General features: G+C 34.9%; 1 protein-coding gene across 4 annotated transcripts in view; it reads right to left on the bottom strand.

The window, feature by feature from the left end:
* LOC137930661 (rho GTPase-activating protein 23-like) overlaps positions 1-22196 on the bottom strand; it is a 399966-nt gene that overhangs the window by 182004 nt on the left and 195766 nt on the right. The window contains exon 1 of one of the 4 annotated variants that reach the window (XM_068773996.1): positions 4085-4331. The exons of the other annotated variants lie outside the window; for them this stretch is intronic. Within the exon in view, the coding sequence (XP_068630097.1) occupies positions 4085-4111 (27 nt within the window). The 5' untranslated portion in view covers positions 4112-4331. Of the gene's footprint in view, positions 1-4084; positions 4332-22196 lie in introns of those variants that run through there. 4 annotated transcript variants of the gene reach the window in all.

Raw genomic sequence — 22196 nt, forward strand, 5'->3', positions numbered from 1 at the left:
CGACCCTAAATGTTGATGCAGGTATTTATGTCAATATAATAACATTTATCCTGTTATATTTACTAGAAATTCTGCAAGTGACCAACTAAAATTACCCATGGTAATATCGTCATAGTTACGTTGTCAAGAAATGGGTGAGAGCTATGTTCGGGATATCTCTACCAAATGTAATAAGAACTGAGGAGATTCCTAGACGAATGACGAATAAGTGGTAGTGGACAGGCTACATGAGACAGAAGCAATGACTGCTGTAGCCCAGAGATTCTGAGGCCGAGAAAGACCGGCAAGCGCAATGTAGGATAAATTCTTCACGTTAAAAAATATTAGTTATTGGCAAATAAATCATCATACTTTCAGCACCAGGCCCACTCACTGCATGCAGGCTGCTTCCAACCGATCCTCTTAGAAATCTATATGCAAGGCCTTTATCTTTTTTTTTGCGAAGGATGTCTTGCGGTTGAAATCATGGTAATGAATAAAGTCGAAAAATCTTGTTAACTTTAATATTTTTTCGATGCGAAAATACTTTTAGGTTGCTGACAAATCCTAATCAGACATGTACAAAGTGAATGACAAATCCATGTAGGTCGCACCGAAACAGACAAGGCTGTCCAGGGATTGAGAGTAATAATTTTCGAAGTACGAGCAGAGAGTGAAACCAAATATCCAATTAGAACGATTTGTCGAGAAGGGGTCACGCGGACCGGTCCGCGTCTCTCGATTCACTTTTCGAGCTCGCGACATGAATTATAATTAACGCGATGCAGCTTTCGATACAATGAACGCTTTGTTCAGCATCTGATGACCCGATAACACAGATTAACTTCCTTGTATGGTTATACGTTACATAGATGTAAATACAAATTATAGTAAATGAAAATATTATGTTAGGTGGCATTATTTTTTAAAATTTTTTCGTATTAGTTCGCCGAAGCTTTTACTCGGCAACGACTTACGTTAAAGATTTATAAAATTTTAAAATGCCTTTACTCAAGTTGGTATTTACATGCACTTTTGAATCGTTGAATATTTTAACGTTATAAGTAGTAAGTTACCACCGGTAAGCTTGTCTGTTGAGGAGAGCTGGCATGAATGGCAACAGTTGCTTTTTTAAACGAAAATACATAAATCTTCTAACGGACGATAAGATGCCACAACTCCCAAACTTTAGGGACTTCGGTACATATATTAAATCTTAAGTATGAAAACTTTTATGCATATTATTACTAAAATTTTTATTGAATTTTTACTTTCTTTAACGTTGTTTAAGTACAAAACTATTACAGTTATTCATTTTTTTGTCATTATAACGTTAAAATTTATTAGTACTATTAACATCGTAAATTGATGTAAGAGAATTTTTTTCTTTATAATCGCTAGTCTTTAAAACAGCAGACATATTTTACATAATAGTTATAGTATCGCCAAGGTTATACAATCCGTGCACAAGTAAGTTTAACGTAAACGATCCATCGAGTCTAATAATATACATGTAACAATGAGTGGTGGCGTCGTTTGATGTGTGCGGGCACGTCACAGCGGCCGCCACTCGTAAAACTAATTTCGGCCGAGTTATCGCTGGCCCAACTGCAGTCGCGAATACCGAGCCGCGACCGCCGAACAATGCCACCGAAATAAACGTCTTAGACGGAGCAGAACAAACCACCGCAGCAAGCGTAGCCCCAATTTGTCACGACACAAAAAATTCGAATCACGCCTGTAAAGTCAACCGGAATGTTTGTCGCCAAGAGCGCATGCTTTCACCCGAGCGCACCGGAGGCGGCTAAGGGTCGAAGTGTCGTTGACGCGACGTGATCCTACTCCGCAAATACAAAACATTTCGTCCCGTGTTCAATTATAAAAGTGGATCAAATCTTGGCACCCGTGGAGTCCTGGCGGTCGGCCAACTCTGTTCAATTGAATGAGTGACGATTCGCAAAAACCGAAAAAAAGGCGGCTAGACCGGTCACGGTTGCTATTTCAAGGAGGTCGAACTCTGGAGTGGCCTCTGAGTCAGAGCCGACTCTCGAGTCCGTCCATTACGCTGGAGGAAATGCTCATCTCGCAGCCGTAATGGTCGTACTCTGGCGAGCTTTTAGCGTCGATTTCGTGAGCGATTGGGCGTTAATAAAGACGACTGTTTGCAATGAAGGAAAGGCGTTGTTGAAGAGTGTGTCAAACGTGACACGGGAAGTAAAGAGCCCGTTGTGGGAGTCACGTACACGACCCACCGTCTGTCGATTCCGTTCTTATCGCGCCGGGAGTTATCGCGAGCCATCTCCGCGCAATCATCTCATTATATATTGACTCGCCTGCCAGTAACAAATGTAGTGGCACCGATGAAATTTGGCAACGGAACGCAGCGCGATTTATAAGATACGTAAATCTTCCGTGTCTTGAAGCGATTAAAGATAAAATTCCCACAAAACAAATATTAAACTTATGGCTTTGACGGGCTTTAATGCACTCTCAGGGTGAAACGGTGATTTCGGCGTAATTGCAGTGAATACGGCACTTACCATAAAATCGATAGCAGACACTTATTATTATCTTATTTTATATTAGGTTGCGCGGTTTATCGAAGCCTTTAATACTGGACGCAAGGTAAAACAGATTTTCTGGCAATGCGGCCGGTTTTCGGTGCTATATATAAGTTTAAAAAAGATAGTAACATCATTTTTAAATTATTCCTCCGCATAAATTAAATACTAAAATAGTCCACGAATTGTTACAACAAAACAGTAACATAAATAGTTTATATTAAGAGAAAGTGATGATAACGATTGTTACAATTAATTTATAGAAGTAAGTAATAAAATTATTTTATCGAATTTTCAGTCAACTTTGTGAAGGTTAATTCATAATAACAAAGATAATAATTATTAAAACAATGTGTTTAACATACATATCGATATTCGATACATCTGTCGTAAATCAACCATTATTTTTTGTTGCTATATATTGTTATATTCATGTCTGGCTTTTTCATCTGATTTGTTAAAGTGTAAAACCTGAAGATTTAGCTCATTTATTGTCAACTCAACTGCTTGTCGTATTCCAATAAAGTTTCAAAGTGATCATTTTATATAAGGAGATAGTAAATGGGTGTATAAGGTAATGGGTTATAGCTTTTTGCTGACGAGTAAGCTATTCATTCACCCCTTTAAAGATTTAACACCAATAACTAATCATGCATAAATTGATAATATTATATAGAGTTCTGCACACGTAATACTATCTATGTTATACGGATATTGCTTATCATAGATATTTAACATATTTTTTCCGTCTTTTATTATTTTTTCGTAAAAAATTTAGATAATTTCGAAATAAATACACGTTTTGTTAATTGACTACGTGTTCTACGTTTTGTCAGTTAAAACGTGACAACTGTAAATAATTAAAGAACACAAAAAATGGTGCGAGTCATTTATACTATTCTGTGTCATAACAAGAATAGCGGTGTCTGGTTTCTCATAAGAAACGAGTGACATCACAGTTTCATCGCTCAATTACTGCGTAGATATCAATTACCTTCCAAGTGTTAGGTAGCAATGAGGCGTGCATACTGAATGGCATTGCTCGCGGCAAACGCAAACAAACAAAATCGCATGAATGACGTTCCTAACTAAAGATGTTGCGTGCGTGAACGATTAAAACAATTGATTGCAAGTCAACTTACCACCACGGAAACATTACGAAGAAAAAAGGCGTAATTTCACTCGAAGCCTTAATATTACTAACCTTTTTTGTATTAACGTAAGTAGTTGAAAATTAGTATCGAAGGCTAAAACAGTTTCAAGAATTTACGTTTGAATTTTTAGATATCAGAAAACTATAGCACCCAGAACTGTGTTTTACTTTATAACGGTTGCGAAATTCAAAGTGAACTCGTACGCAATGAACGTCCGCTGTAAAACAACAGGCATCAAACGCGCCGAGCACGTCAGAGATAAAAATGTTTAATCATAAACAGGAATCGTGTATTGGCGACAGACGAGAAGATAACGGAGCATTGTCGATAAGCCGTCGCTGCTTATATTGTTCGCAAAAAAATGTAGAGCAACCAATGCCGCTTACTCACCTCAGCAGCGGAGATGTTGGCGTGCATCCAACTGCAGATGCGGACGCCTTGGCCGTCGCCGAAACACTTCGGCGGTTTGTCAAACGGCGCACAGTGCTCGGGGCACAACAACACACCGCTCGCGGTACTGTCAACACATAACGATAAAACCAGCGCTGGTCTTCCACATCACGTAAAATGCCGTGTCACAGGTGCAGGAGCGTTAAACGATCGGCGCTGGACACGTGCGCTCTCGACGGTAAGCCGCGAATAACAGTCGATAAGTCGAGGGACATACGTATGCCCCCTCTCTGACGTGCGCTGCACGCTAGCGGCGCGGCGAAACTGACGGACTGCCGCACCGCGGCACTGTCCACTACCGACGGCATCTCAACCCCCGCGGCTCCCGGCAGCCCGTTCTTTTTTACCCCCGGCACAAAACAAGGACGCGGGCCACATTGGCAGCGTACGCAAGTGGAGCACTCTGTCCGCTTTTTGCTAAACAACGGTTAATTATTCACCCATTTACGGCGCTCTGAATTATCATATGCAAGTCGAGAGAGGCCGTAACAGATACAAGTGTGAACTCCTATGGTTAACATATAATTGTGATCCAGATATGGTTTTTAGTCCTTATTATTTATGTACAAAAATGTGATTAAAAGACAAAATTGAAAAATGTATAGTTTATCTGTTTGTATATTCGGACGTATTTTTCAAGTTGCTTAATTAATAAAATTGAATTATTTTCGTTTCAAATAAATATCGTTCGCATTGTACACTTTTACACATAAGACCATTATGCACATAAAATGAAATAAATATATAGAGCGGCGTTAACGTAAAATTTCCTTAACAAAAAACTGTTCCTTATAATATATAACTAAATAATCTTATACATTTGAGTTTCATATAGTAACGTGGATTCGATTCCCGATTTATTTATTCCCGATTAGGAATAATAAGATTTTTACAATAGAACCAAAAGTTGCTTATTGTTTACTTTTACACAGGCATATACTAAGACAGAAAGAAGCACCGACAAGTCCGTCCTTGCCCAATTGAAAATTAAGACTAGGCTCTCCACAACATTTTACCAACGAGTTTTTAAGATATTTTGGCTACATCGCTCGCAGACGACCAGGTAACTTTTACAAAAGACCACGTGGACGATCACCTAGCGGGTGGTGAAATCTATTACAGTGCTACCTCTTACTACTGCTCTGAGGAAACCAAAAGACAGCAAAAGAATCTGTGATGAAAAAATTACGTTAGGTGAAGATTTAAATTATGTTCACTTTTTGGTCGTTCCTTAGCAAAACGAGAAGATAATCTAAATTTATTTATTTCGTACTGTAAAAGTTATTAGCTTGTCGCATTTTTATAGGAAACATGAAACATATTTCAGAGTGGTCATTTTATTTATTGATTTAATGCCTTGATAATATACTACGATTCTTTATAAAAATACGTTCCCTAATTCGTACACTAAGTTTTTGTAATCCTCTGTACACTGTGATATAGATATTTTAATCAAAGCAATGATTTATATGGGGAAAGAAGTATTTTCACCAATTTCCATGTAAGTTTTTACCAGAATTTTCTAATTTCTTTAACATCATTAAATTATGAAAAAAATATAGCCGAATTGCTTGTGCTCTTCTGGAGTTTATCTTAGTGGGACATTAAGTGATTCTTTTAAATTTTATTTTATTATTTATTTATTTTTTAATTTTATTTTATTTTTAACTTTTATTTTTTATTTTCTAATACAACGCTGATGGGTTTGGTAAACAAACTTAAAAAGGAAATCGAGTCGGGAAAAAAACTTGTCTTTAACTTCTGAATATACATTAACATGTGACATGAGCAAAGCCGTTGATATATTGCCGAGCGATCACATTTTCGATTGTGATACGAAACGTTGCCACATTCTTCGCGTCTAATGGGCAGGTAATGTGAATAACGACAGACGGTCGCCGTCGTCACCGTCACGTAGAGGCAACGGTATCTACCAACGATGCGACGGTCATTCCGGACGATTTAAATAAACGTAGACAATCGCGTTGTTTTACTTTTCGGACAGTGTTGCATTTATCTGGAACAGTATCGGTAATTATACAAAACGGTAAAAGTAAATAATACAACAAAGTAAATAATTATGTTATTTTTAAAACTTAACTTTTCAGACTAATGCAACTTTAAATTAAAAAAAAACTGATTAAATGTGAATATATGTAAATAAATTTATTATAAAAAGTATCCCGATAAATACATTCCCCCTATACAAGCCTTTACACCTAGTTTTTTAAGGTAAGGTGTAAGTTAAATTAACATAAAAATTACAAAATATGATAAGAGCCTGTTTGCTATACTGCGCTTGGCAGGCGGGTTTGGCTATCACACGACTCACACTACATTGTTCACCCATTTAATAGGCTCGATATCTGCAGAGTTAATTCATGAAATGCCAAGAAGTTCTTACAAAGGACTATCATTTATTTCTAATATCACTTCATTTAATATGACGATGATTCTTCGTTCTTAGATATAAACTAGTTAAGATTTAAACTTGTTATACCTTATTTATTCCTGAAAGTTTCCACGTAGACTGGAATACTCATCAGGCAAATTAAGCCATTCTCAAATAAAAAATACGAATGTAAACCTTTCCGTCCGATATAACTATTATTAAGAACGTGTTTATTCATTTTCTCTAAGACAAGAGAAAAGTTTTCTTTACAACCGAGTCTTTCCTTTATATGCACAGCTACGTTGGCCTTTCCTTCGTAATTGAAGACTGCAGTTAATAGGCATACGGTTAATTTACCGCAGCACGGGATAAGCGAAACAGATTTTCACTTGTTGAGATTTGTTGGAGAGACTGTTTCCGTATGACCACAGCTGTTCAGATGTACTTCTGCCGTTAAAAAAGTTTCATAATTTCTACTTCGCCTTAAAAAAAATATATTAGGCAAAATGAATGAACTTTTTGTAGTGAAGTTTCATAATCTCGTAAGAAAAAGTTTCATTTTAGAACATAAAAACTCATGTTTTATAATATTTATGTGGAGAATAATTCATCTGAACATCCATGGTATATTATTTTTTCTCTTCTCTTTTTTATTCACATCTTTTTTTCATTACTTATATCGAGATTAATCGTGAAAAGAACAATAGAAAGAGTCTAATTTGATAGAAACTAGTATCAAATTGATCTCCTGTATAGTGGTATGACACACTTACAACGCGCGGAGAAGGTGGGTTCCAAATACACTTAATCTAAGAAGAGACCACTTCAAACATTATCGACTTATTTAGGAAAATTTTTAGAAATCCAATATTTTTCATATGCGTGTTACAACAGTGGAAGTAAATCATTCTCAAGCTGTATTATCACGTACTACCCTTTTTTACTGGCTATCGTTTTGAAATTTTTACAATTCATTATAATAATTCATATGCATTTTTAGGTACTTTATTATAAATGCATACACAGTTGTCTACAAAGGAGTTACATAGTGTATATATATTAACTAAAAGCAAGATATCTAAGCAACGGAAAGTGTCTGTGTCAATCCGTCATGACGTAATTGTATATAAAACCAAGAGGGAATAATATACACTGTATACAATTAAAACGAGTTCGTAAAACGTGTTATTAAAGATTGAACTTTTCTCTTTTAATACCAATAAATTAAAAAAAAAAAACCAGCAGACAGTATTCTATGGCCAGTTATACTTACCCAACTTTCTAACAATCCGTTACTTATCGGTGAGATTACGTAACCGCCACAAATAACTAAATACCAAAACGAACGCAAACTATTAAAAAACAATTTAGTGATAACGTCAGCGAAGAAGAACGAAACGCCGTGAGATTGGATCTAATTAAAACAAACCTAATAAATCAGAACCCTCTAATACAGTCGTAAATTGTATTTGGAGACAGTAAACATAATTGTTTGAGTACTTAAGATAGTAAGATTACTCGAAAATTTATTAACTTTATCGATCGATGAGTTAGTTTTAAAAGATATGGTTTGAAAGATACGTTAAAAGAATATGAATTTGAAAAAGTGTTAAGAGACAATTTCCAAAACATTTGTGACTAAATAATTATACATAAAAGTTTAACAAAAACCACCTAAACCAACAATCCCATTAAGCGTTATTAACTTCGCAAACAACTTAAGACGTAACAATTAATACAGTATTTTAATCGTTTGAAAATTACAGTAGTAATGCCATACTCTCTTAGATGATGCCGATAACGTGGGGCTAAATTATTAAATAACATAGGATTTAGACTAGTTATCATCATGTGCCTTTATTAACAAGTTTAACTGGTAGTTAAACAACTATTGTAATTAAAACAACTGATTCTCGTTTTAATATTATTACGATTAGCAGAACAATAATGGGTCAATTTACCTTTTTATTACTTTCAGACCAAAAACATGATTTTAGCAATTCTTAATTTTTGTTTTTGACAAAAAGGTGCTGTTGGTATTACTATTTGCAGTTGTTTTTAGTAAATAAGCTTGAGAGCTCCCTCGGCAATCTTGGCTCGGGCCTTAAAATATATTTGTTAGTTTATTGGGAGGCCGCCAAGTTCATAGATCGCTTAGGCGGATGCTCCATGGAGCAACATAGCGCATGGCCTCAGAGAAGGGAGTCCGGCTTGGGGTGTCATTATACGCATTCAGTAGTTCGACTCTAAGGCACTCAGGAGGGAGGCACGTAGACCTAATCGGTAGATATTGTCTGGCTATAATTACTACGAATACGAAAAGCGTTAATACTGGAAGAAGTAGATGCAAACCAACAACGCTTTTATCTATAATCGGGGAAACCAATCCGGTGCGAGACAGTATCTTCTGTATCCTGGTGGCTGTCCTTGCTGGCCAGGACAGCTTGTTTTTGGATTATTTTATATTTGAATAGAGAGCAGCGACACTTAGATAAAATATGAGAGTATGTTTTACAGAAGTCTTTTTTTTAATTATTTAGAAGTTTTTTTTTAATTATGACATAGTAGCCTAAAAAAAAAAACAGTTCAAATTAAGAGACGACATAAAATTTATTGCTAGAGTACCCTAGTGTATTATTAGTCTAATTATTTGCCGGAATTTACCGAGAAAGCAAAAAGTTATGCACAAAAACATCTTTTCATGTCTTCTTATCTTTTCAACTTACGGATTGGTTTATGAGAAGCGTAATAAATTTATAACATTTAGCAATATTCATATAAAATCCTGAACCTATTTCGAAATAAATAACGACAATCTTTTGGAGAATTTTTATCCTGGAGATCCTTGAGCTAGGAATTAAACGACATCTTTAAAATGCGGTCGACGCTTACGGGTGCTGTAAATGTGTCACAGCTGTCTATCCTCGAAGTAGGTCAGCGATCTAATTATTAATTTTCTTTGATGGTATGTAAGTTAATGTAGCACGGATATCTTTGAACACTAGATATCTGTGATATTTTCTTCTTTAAACTATAACAGGTTCTTCACAGATTTAGACAAAAATGTTCTGTATTATACATTTATATTAAAAAATAAAACAACAATTAGTTTTTCTTCCATGCGTGAATAGTTGTTTGTTGAGACTTGCGTATGTTTTCTAGCACGCATTTGTCCAAGTTAAGTGCGGCCGTTAACAAGCAGAGTGACAAGGCGTTTAAATAGGCTAGTATGTCCATTATATAAAATCGACCCACAGCATAGGCACCCGCAAGTAGGGAAGTTATTATAGTTAAGTTTATAAAAAATTAATTAAAAGTTGATGTACACAAAAACGGAATATATTGTACGAAACGCTACGTGTTTTACGTAGTTATAATAATTATTTGTGAATGCTAGACTACTTTATCGCCTCTATTTGTGAAGACGAGAACAAAAATAGACCTTATTTAGTAAAGGAGCAATTACTTTTACGTACAGAAAATATTAATTTTATTTACCATAAATAAATTTGAAATGTGAAACTCATTGAAAAATTACAAAAACTATTTTGTATGTAATGTGATTACATTATTACATAAATACGGCACATAGGTATGGAACTGTGATTACAGTTTCATACCTATGTGCCGCCTATTGTACTTTTCTTTACCATTATGTAACTATGAATATATTTTCTAGCGTGTAAAATAAGGAGTATTAAAATAATTATTATACCAGTTATTTTTTATTAGATAACATATAGCTTTGAAGTAATTAACCGGTCCTCCTTTAAACCAGTATCGAGAGACGTAACGATGGCGCATCTTAAGTGAAAACATGGCGTCATTTCCGGTCGCGATATAGTCCGACTGTGGGATACTAGGATTATTATGGCTATTACATGTGATGATTAAACATAATGAGTACACATTGTTTAAGTTTACGGAAAACTAAAAAATATATAAGTGCCCTATACATATGTGTATAACCATATTGATTAGGTAAGAAATACTTTTTAATAGATAATATTGCGAATTATTTTTATGTTGCTGACATGTCGAGTGCTTTGCAGCTCCCGAAATTACAATTAGGACTTCCCGGTCGACATTCTCTACCACTATGGGACTGGCCAAAATCCTATAGAGTTCTGTCTCGTAGTGGACGTCTTACACTGAGTTTGTTCTCCCTATGTCGTAGTTATTCTACGTGTAGTTACGATTTAAATAAAGCCCAAAAATAAACATTGCATTACTCCAAGAATTATTAACTACTGTTAACCACCTATCAAATGCAAATATCTTAGTCCTGCTATGAATATAACGCTACAAACTATTAAAAAATAGAGGATTCGTGAGAAACATTCGCGTGAATCTAAGAAAAAATTATATAACACAAGTTTGATTATTCTCTCTATAGCCACTAAGGTAAAATTTGGAAAAAGAAACTAAGACGCTGGTACATGTCACGACCTCTGCGACTACCTTCCATAAAACAAACAAATGTTTTTGCTCTATAAAATTATAAGTATTAGTATTGGGCCCACGTGATGTATAACGTCTTGTACCGCCTCTATTAGAGATGCCTGGTGTCCTTATAATGAGAACGTAACGTTAATATAATAAACATAAAAACATTAACTGTTTCATTATCATCGTCATTTCAATTGTAAGACGCCTTGACTTAAGCCTCCCACAGGAGCCTTCCATTCATTCAAAAATTGTGAAGAGAACGTGGTCAGCTTACCGAGAAACTAGGTCTAAGCCGTTCCACTGATATGCGCGACCCGGCCGCTCAAATGTTAGGAATGTGTTGCAGGCGAACAACGTTTCAAGCGAGCGAGCCGCGCAACGATGTCACCGGGTATACTTAATATCTCATTAATTGTGTCGACTCTCTCGTATTTCTGTGTCGAAGGTCCCGTTTAGATGGCATTATTAATAGTTATTAGCGTAATAGTAATCGCAGTTTCTAGTGCGTATTTGATTACTTAATAAACATACATAAAAACATTGTAAATTCGGCGTAGTTATTACTATAATAAAGCATATCAGACTTTATAATTTTAATCTTTACGGTTTATTGAAAAAAATACACATTTAATTCAAGTGGTCTCGTATTAATGAATATATAGCTTGCTTAGTTATTTCAATTACACAGTTGATGACATTAAATAGCAGTTATCTATTAAGTAAATATAAATATTCAATCATGCGGTGTTAATAGCCGGTTAGGCGCGCTCCCAAGATCAAAGGATAATCGTTAAGAGGGTGCAGTGGAGCAAACTCTCGTGCACGATAGCACTAAATTGCCTACAACTAACTATCATTATACAAATGGCTCCCGACCGGCGTGATAAAAGGCAGCGATTCAGTAGCTTGGTGGCCTGAATTGATTCGAAATGGGGGGCGGGGTTGCGCTGGGCGGTATGTAAATGAATCGTTAGGCACATTTATCCCGCGTCCTCTTTTTGTATATCGCAGGTACCACTACATATAATAGAGGATATTAGTCATGGACATTGCAAGTGGAATTTGTCATACGTCACAAAAGACTTTTGATTATATAGAACAAATAAGTTTCAATTGGAACTCTCAAAGAGAACATAAGCCTGGCTCCGTACTATACTGAAGACAGATTCGTGCAGAAATTCACTGTGTACCCGCTCTTTCATTACAGGGGAGGAAAGATCAGCCAGTCATGTGATATTAGAAAGTTCGTTGCCGATGCCTATTGCGGTATGGTATAAATTGGTTGATCTCTTTTAGGTGCAATCTACTAGATTGTAGGGTTCAATCGCTAAACAACGGTAAATGCTCATACATTAGTGTACTGGTTTAAGCGTCGCAGCCAGTGCTATTACTTGTCAAAAGAGTCGTGACATGTCGGGTAATATGGCTATTATTATATTTAGTTGCACAAAATTATGTGCAGCACTCTGTGAATTATATGCTACCCGTGTCTGATGAACTGTCTCGCACATTTCGATAGTTTTTAGAAATACGAATTTTATAAGTCGATTTTGAAAAGCAGTATTAATTTTATTTTTGAACGATCATATTAAGCTTAATTTCACATAATGAATTACAATCGGTAGTTGTTTTGAAAATTATTGACGAAATAATAAATACAATAGGAATAATTTCTTATTCACGAACTCGAGTAACAAACACCCCGAAATTACAACCGGCTACAATTATCCGAGAAATCGATATTTTGCGCGGCCTAACTTTCTCCTTCTCATTGTAGTATCGAAGGTGTTGAGCGATTTATCGACGGCTAGTATCGGCGACACGGCGCGGGAATCGAACCCGGGCACGCAGGTAACCGCGGCAACAAGTTTCACTTCGCGGGGACCACCGACACGGCAAATTAATGCGCAAGATACGAGCTTTATCTCGGTTTTGCATAAAACAAATTGATTGGTGCAAAATTACTTTGGAGCGCTAATAAATGCAGTTATTAGCGAGAACGTTGAATTAAATTAATTGGAAATTTCGAGTGGGAATTTGCGTAGCGGTTCCTAAACTGTTGGCGAAGTTAGGCAATGATCAGTCTGCTTAGTGTTTGCCTAACTGCTGTTTTATTTGCCATGTTCATTTGAATCATTTGATTGGAAACAGTGTTCACTCTTAGTAGTAATGGTAGCAATTTTTTTATAGATACTTCTCTAATAGAATAGCCCATTCACCTTATTTAAAAGAACCCGTGAATATTTTACTTTTTATTTCCAAATAAGATGCCCTTCATTAATATTTTAATTTTCAACCGTGGTTTCAACGTTAATTGGTGGACATTGGTCTCTATCTACAGATTTCCAATAAAGCTCGGTTGAAAGCTTCAGCTACGCAGCTTTTGCCGCGACCTTGACAAGTTGTCTATCTACTTTGTGGATTGACGTCCTATGCTGCATTTGCTGGTCCGTGGTCTTCCCTCCAGAACCTTAATGTTGTTACAAATAGTTGATGGTTGTTTAATTTCTTAGATTTTTTCAAAAAAAGATCGTCATTTGTCACTACAATTTTTGACGATATTTAGTGTAACATTTACTGCAATATTTGTAGTCGTTTAATGCTAATTTTATATATTTTGATTTAGTCTAAATACGAATAATCTTTGCTGCGTTATCAGGCGAAGACCGGTAAGGTGTCTTTAATATTTTTTACACGTAAACTTTCTCTGCTAGAATAAAAGGGAATGAAGTATCTCCCCATATAAATGAACATCGAAAACTGTAATTAATTTTGTAAAAACTAGTTATGTTCATTAGACGAAACTAATGAACAACCAACTAATTAATAAGAACAATGAAACTAAGCAATGAACTCGCGCTTTTTCGACACACATTTGTAAGTATCCAAAGTATGTAACAAAACGTATGTATAGAGAGTGCGGTCGCAAATGGCTTAATTAAACAAACCAGTGTCGGCACAAAAGCGACGGATCAACGACCCCGGAGCGGCACAGAAACAGTATTCAATACGAATTAACGGAAGCGGCCTATCACGTAGTAGGCGATAATGCTGGCAATTAATACCGACGGGCGCGGGTTCGAGACAGGTAGCCGGTACCGAGGAAACATTTCTCCGGCTAATTGATATTTGCATAGACCACTGGGCTACGCTCGTTAGACGCGGGAACCACACGAGGAAGCGACGGAGCATCGTGACCCCGTGAAGTCCGAGTTTGATAGTGTTATGAATAAATTAATTACAAATTCATGTTGTAAAATTATGGAAAGAAACTTTTTAATTTATTATATCTACTTTATTTTGATTGTAGAAATCTTGTTCTTCTTTATTAATATTAAACTACTATAAACATGTTTGAGATGTTTACGAAGTGAAGATTCGAGGTATAGAAAAATCTGCACAAGTCAAATTTTACACACGAGTTTAAAAATAAACTTCTATAAATAAAATGATATCAGTTTTATGTTGAAATTACTTTTCTTTTAAGTTGAAAATATCATTTCACAAATCAGCGGTAAATCTTTTTTAACCATATAATGCTAAATTGTGAAAGAAAAGCTCCTTCTTTAATAAACATACAGTAACAAATATTGTGAAAACAGATTAATTGAAATGAAAAGTTAAATTTTTTTATTTACAATTACCCAAAACATGACAAGAAGTATGTCAGTTTTATAATTAACTGTCCAATTCTTAAAAAAAAATTATTGCGTTGATAGCTAAAAAGCCTAACTTTTGTTATAGCCTGTTTAGGCAAATTGCAGAAATCTAAATTTACTATTTACTATATTACTATTTACTGGACTCATGAGACATATCTTTTAACGTCACTGATACAGAACTTTTGTTCCCAAATTTTTTTCGCTCAGTTTTCTGCTTGTTACAGTGTTTATTTTCTTAAACTTTTTCCTAAATTAAATTTTTAACTACACTAAATTGAAGTAAACTTATTATATTTTGTTAATTTTCATAACACCCTAACAATTTTAACATTATGGTTCGTGCAACTACTACCTCATCTCTACTACATATTGCTATCAAAGAATGGGCTCATTTTGATTTATATGGTTAAAACCAGGTTTAAAATTAAGCTGTTCTTACATTTAGAAAGTAGCGCCTCAGTAGTCTCATCCTAGAGCCGCTTAATTCAAGGTCAAAAGATATTTATCACCGAATTCCTCGGCTCTTATCTTGAATCGCAAAAGCACGCGCGATCGCGTGTTTTTGAAGGGCCACACGATTACTCATAGGCAAGTTATGCTGGATAAAAATTTTGTTTTATAATCAAGATGTAGGTGACCTCGACTTGTTTATTCTAAACATGGACGATTCCGTTGACCTTCACAGTGTTATACATATAGAGTTATTTGTTACAAGCTTTTAACTTTCAATATTGCGTAGTATTAATAAAATTTACGTATGAAAACGATGTCAACGTTTAGACTTCACTTTATAAGTTATTAGGATATTTTCTACGGAACTCTTTATTTATAACGTTTCACGTGATACTCTCAAGCTTAGAGTTTGGTGTAGGATAACTAAGTTATAGCTGAAGTTCGAAGACAAACGATTCACGACAACTGTTGAATGTTACATGCGAAATATTAACATACATTAGATTATAATGAGATACGTTTTAGTTACGCTGATTGTACTCTTGAGTACGACTAGGTACGAGGAAAAACATACTATCATGGATGAGATATATGTACCATAAATGCTCTGCTCAGTTTTTATAGTACAAAAAAATCGCTTAACTTTATTCTATCTCATATCTCATAACGAAACCCAAATATTTTGTTTTCGGTTCAAAGATCGTATTAGGTACACCGGAACGGAAGCTCTTTGAGATTTCAGATGTGTTATGACGTCACACGTTAATAACGTAATTTTTTTGTCCAACAAATTGCTTTCTGTGATTCGTTCTTAAAGTCGACTAAAGTAAAAATGTCTTGAGAAATTCGAACGCTTCGAATATTAGATAGACAACGTTATCTGTTGCCAGGAGTTTGTATCTATGTCTCCAACAGACTTATAAAATAAAGGTTTACTTTCAAAGAGTCTTCCAAAAATATCCTTTTACATAAACAACAAATTATTAACCAATCAGCAGGTTTTTACGACGCTTTCATCAGTATGTAAATTATAGTCTTATCGAAAAATCGTATTAGCTCAAATTAGATATTTTATCACCATCTTAATTTAGGCCGTTCACTGTTTGATATGGGTCTTCCCCATAAGACTGCCATATCGCCTTGCACGCCGCTGGACTATGTCGATAAATTTCATTATATGTTATGTAAATACCCCAAACCTTGACCATAGCGGAAGTTACCGACAAAGTGATTTTTTTAATAATTTAAACCGCCACTCGTTTTAACTCGTCGGTTTGTTATGAATAAAGTAATCTGCTAATACATACGTTGATGTATCGAGGACGTTTCTAAAACTACAAAGGCGTCAAGACTACAAATAAATCAGACGTTTTCGTGTTAAAACAAAAGAGATTTTTCACTGATCCAGACAAAATATACATGTTTCGAGAATTGTTTGCACGATAACATCATCATAACAAATATTATCAATTTAACAAAATAGCGTTATTTTTCCTTTATGATATAACAAACGAGTTTTGGTAAATAAACAACTTGTGTAACATTATCAGACGTTATCTTGGTGATACTATATGGCTTCAATTTACAGTGAAGTATTTTTGCTTTGATAACATGTGTAAAAGCAAAAGTACTGTATTTGAATGTGGTATAAATAAAATATGACAAGAGCGTTCAGATCAGATTTGCACGGTCAAATTTTGCGACTGAACATTTTGACTTCAATTTATTTGCAGCACTGTCTGTTCACTATGACAAATTGAAAAGATATTACGTATCGACTAATGTATTTAAATAGGCAAGTGATATTTAACTTATATAACAAAAGTAATATAAAGGAAAATAACCCCATAGCCAAGAGGATTGAAAAGTAAAAATGACAGCAGCCCATATAGTGCGCTGAAACTTAAGGTTCTAGAGTGGAATCCACGGATAAGTGCAGCTAAGAACGTTCATGGTTATGTTGGAAATAAATGGGAAATAATCATGTTCATCAGGGGACGCTTCGTGGAAATAAGCATGATGATGAATATTTAATAATTTAAATATTAGAAATATGTTTTTGCTACAGCTGAGGATCAAATCACGAATATAATTCAAACAAAAACAAATCAGGCCGCGTCAAACGTTACGTAAGAATAATTAATTAAGATATAGCTAATGTTCTCGATACGTCAAAGCTTATTTGCTTTTCTTACACGCCCGAAATACTTTGTAGAATGTTGTGTTGCAAAAAACGTCTGCTGTAACACTGTCAGTTGCTCCAAACTGACCGTACCTGCAACAAAAGCAAAAGTGTTATCGTAATTAAGCTGTGAATACACTGACAGAGGTGACTTCATGTTTATTCAATGTAACGTAAAAGATACACGGATGCGTTAGAGAGGGAGCGGACCGATGGCGTAGGCGAGTTTAACGCAGAAATATGAATCTGCAAAAACTTTTAATTAGCCCTGTGCTACTGCTAATGCTACATCAATGTGTAAATATGTACTGTCTGTAAGTTTTTTAATAATCAATAAAACGAAAAATTAAAATTCATATTTAAGCTGTCGCGTGTTGCAGTTGCATTATTTAATAATATATTATTATTGCATACAATAAATTTCTGTATTTAGTGTCATAGCTGTTCATTATACTACTACTATATGGAGTATAAAAAAATAAATGACCTTCATTCCTAAAATGACACATAATAAATGTAATCCTCAATCACCTTTAATTTTAATATTGTAATAAAAAATAATTAAATTTCATTAACCAAAAACTTAAAATCTATCCGAAAAATATGTTAAACAGTTTTATTACTTAAATGATAATTAGTTCTCAGAGCTCGCTCCCGCTTCAGCACCGTTACAGTGCACGCGGCTTTATGTAACTGTTAACAAATAAACTCATATAGTTAATCCGCAATCGATCTGTCGGGTATTTAATCGCGCGTGGACCGCTAAACGGTTACGGCGCGCAACACGCACGATTCCCTCGGCGGTGGATACACCTCTACGGCATCCGCTGATTTACCACGGCGTTGCGTAAAGCACAAGTGTTAGTCACGGAATGGGTGAGATTGCAAATTAGAACACAATATTCCGGCATTTGCAGAAACGTTTCGACGATGCACGCATGCCTTGCAGCTATATCTATTAAACAAATAATTTATTATAATACTACAACGTATATACACGAACGTCTTTACCCAGTGCGTCTTCCCTGTTGTGATATACGATGCGAAATCAAGTATTCTAGCTTAGGGCTAGTCTACGGGTTCAAAGAAGATAAACAATCGATATAAAAATATGCTGTGTGTAGAGAGACGAGTCAAAGAAATTAGGTGTAAACTAAAGTCCTGTAACATAGCTCACATAAATTTTGACTTTGACTTTAGGTCTGGTCCCAGCCGTTGAATTGGTACCAGTATATATATGAGAAAAGTCTTGGGGTTGAATGCCGTATAGGGGAATAAGAGGTGAAAGCCCATCCTTCTAGATTGGTAGACAAGCAAAGCACAACGGCCGCATATCGATCAAAGCGAAGAGCAGAAGACTGCATTGAGTCGAAAACCTGTATATTGTAGTTGATGAATGTACAGTATATAATGGCTGATAATCATGATGATGAAGTATAATTATGGTCCGATTCGAATAACGCTAAAGCCAGTAAAAGTTTTAGGTTAATGCGATTAAACATGTTGTTTTTTAAAACAACGAATGCAAACGAGATACCGATAAGTACGCCGATGATCCCGTTTCGTGATTTTACGAAGTAAATACTGTTGTTTTTATTTCGTTTTGTTGTTTTATTCGAAAGATTAATAATTTGAAATATAATTCGAAATAAGATAGGAGATATTGAAAAGAAATCTACGAGGCCGTTTTAAACTTCATACGTAGTCTGGGAGCACGAAAATAGCTTCAATTACTGGGCGGCATACTTATTACGGGAATTACGTCAATGAGCATTGCATGTTTGGAGTATAATAATGAGTAATGACCGGTGAGAACAGCGCCGCGACAGCAAAACACGTTGTATAACACTCGCTTAATGTTATTCAAATTTTATTCGGCTAGCCGTTAAACGTGGGTTTGCCTGTTGAAATAGAAAGTGCTCGTATCTTTAATATTGATAAAAAAATATGCGGAGAAACTCTACGGTTCTATAGCATTGCAACATCATTTGCGTCGCCTGATTAGATACCGATCTAGAGGAATCATAAACGTAAGATAGTTATTACAAGTGCCATTGATTTAAGAATTAATTGAGTCGTGTTATTTCTGGCAAGAGAGGTGTGGTTTTATGATTTATTCTGGCTTTGCTTAAACCAAAATGAACTCTTCCGTAAGCCGGTAATTCCGTAATGTATGGCCTAGAAACAATATACGTAATTATGGACAATTAATATTTTCTGGATTTTTTTAAGATTTTAAAACAAAGTTCGATGCTAATGTAATGAACGTATATATCTTGTTTTCGTAACTATCTCTAAATAGTATCATTTTTAAATATTTCATCTGAACCTACACTGCAATTATATTTCCACATTAAAACATCAAATCTGTTACTTTAAAATAAATGTAATCGGTAGTAACATTATGTAACTACACAATAATGTAAGACAAGACGTACTATTTGACATGTTTAAAAAATATTTTTTTACGATAAGGCTTAAACCAATGTGGTTTTTTTGCCCGTTCTGTATTCCGGTATGAAAATCGAAATCGTATTTCAACAATGCGAGTATTTTATTTTATTATATGATTACGTAAAAAGCGAATACAGGCCTAAATTATCTCAATATCTCCTATTACAAAATTCTAAGGTTTCACTTTCGCGTAATTGAATCAATAAAAACTTAACGACATCCGAATGCAATTATAATAAAATATAAATGACATTAATGTATTTTCTAACATATAAGAGGATCTCTTCGTTTTGTATATACATTGAGCGCTTTACTACGCCAACTTGTAACTCGTTTTGAATCCTAAAACATTGAGTTACAGTCTAAATATGATAGCATAATAAATGTTTGCCATTTCACGTCAGCCGGTCGCAAATTATAATTACGAAACCAATTAAAATAAGTCTTCATTTGAACTGACAATTTAATTGTGTATGGGAGTCCTGAGTTAGCCATCATTCAGCATTCATTAAAAAGTTATATTTGACTTGAACACTAATTCTTAAGATTAATCAGTTGATTTACGATTATATCTGAAATTACATGCATGAGTTAGTTCAAAATAAAACAACATAGAGTTAAAATATAATGGTTAAGGCGTACAATTTACGATCTTGACTTTATCTAATATGGAATAATAATTGTTTTAAATAATATGGTATTACTGATTTTAAATATCCAAATAAGGTTTCTCAGTTAAATCGCAAAAAATTATAAATTTTAAATTTAAGTTTTTAATATTTTGTTTTGTCCGTTATGCAGTAAAATATATAAGAAATAAAAAAGAATATTCGTGAACAATAAAATGTTTTATTAGTGAAAAAATTTATAACATACTAGCTGTCCCCCGCACGTTTAGCGAACTTTATGAACCTCACCTCAAACCCTTGTATGTAGAATTTCGTAAAATCTGCTGATCTCGATTCGGCGAAAGAAATTTTTTTGACGAATTTCAATTATCTTGGCCTTATGGTTTTAGACACAAAGTGTTCAAGTCAGTGTCAAATCACTTATGTATACATTATATATACTAGAATAGTATATGTGGCAAAAACACAAGTTTAACCAGAAATAAATAAACGGATATTATAAATGAAGCCGAAGTATAAACAGCCAGCGGTCCGTTTGGGTTTCTCACGTGGTGTGGGGGACATATCACATAGCAATAAACGAATTAACACGTACAGCTAGTAATCAAGTAATTATTCAGACTAGTGATTCGATGCCATTTGAATATGCTAAACAGTAAATATTGCGTAACGCAGAATGTCAATTAAATTTTACTCGGCCGTTTAAAGCTAAGCCTGCGGCGACGACAGTTTGAAATATCGCGACAGATTCACCAGTTACATAACAAATGGATATATACTTTTCTTTTAAATTATTCCATTGATTTTAAAACGATTTATCTTTTCACTTTCGATAGAGTGGCACTCAAAACACACATGTCTCAGCACATTTATTTTTCCTAATCACAACATTTTCCACGTTCGATCATTTGATCACTTGTGTACTCAGGCAAATTCCAATAGAGCCCTACGAAATTCTAATTACGGTCCCCTATGATAATATTCTTCTTCTTAAAAGTAGACACGAGGGATCATGTGAAAAAAGCTCATGAAAAACATTTTCATGTTTTTAGTGATTATTCTCGCAACGAAATATTTGAAATAATAATCCAATTGCAAAAAAAAATTATCGCTGTGTTATCATTTAAAAATTCTTTACACTACAGTTGGATTTATTTTACAAATTTTCATTTGCTAAACTTTTGGAGTTTATTTCATAATGATTTAGATATTTTATAAGGTCGTTTATTATAAAAGCGTACAACGTTGTCTACAAAGGAGTTAAATAAATTATATGGTGCCTAGAGAATGGTGTAACAAGATTATCTTTATCCCTAATTCTAACCATAAATAAATTATTTTTTCTTTTTTTTAATTACTATTTCTAATCACACGGGCAAACTTTTCAAATATACATATATTTACTTTGAATTGTTATAATTTACTTTTATTGATCGCACAAACAGCTATCTTCAACAGCACAAAAATTTAGTCGATGTCAACACTATTTCCGTAACGTAAAAAAAAGTAAGATATCTTTATTTCAGCCGAAAGATCTAATGCTGACATGGGCTTCTTCATCAGCATTTATTCCTATGTCCCCAAGATGGGGTAGAGGGCGTCCACAGTACGTCGCCATCCCGAGCGGTCTCGAGCCTCGCGCTTTTACTTCGCTCCACGTCATTCCAACTGCCTTCACTTCTGCAGTGATCGTCCGCCGCCAGGTTGCTTTCGCAGCCACGTCTTCGCTTTCCTTGAGGATTCCATTCTAGGACTTGATAGGTATGTGTTCAGGGTTCATTCGGAGCGTGTGGCCTATCCAGTTACACTTGCGGCGTTTGATCTGCTAGTC

This window comes from Battus philenor, unplaced genomic scaffold, assembly GCF_028537555.1.
Source record: "Battus philenor isolate CCGP_79_NKW_IND1 unplaced genomic scaffold, ilBatPhil1.0.hap1 SCAF_6, whole genome shotgun sequence".
NCBI lineage: Eukaryota > Metazoa > Arthropoda > Insecta > Lepidoptera > Papilionidae > Battus > Battus philenor.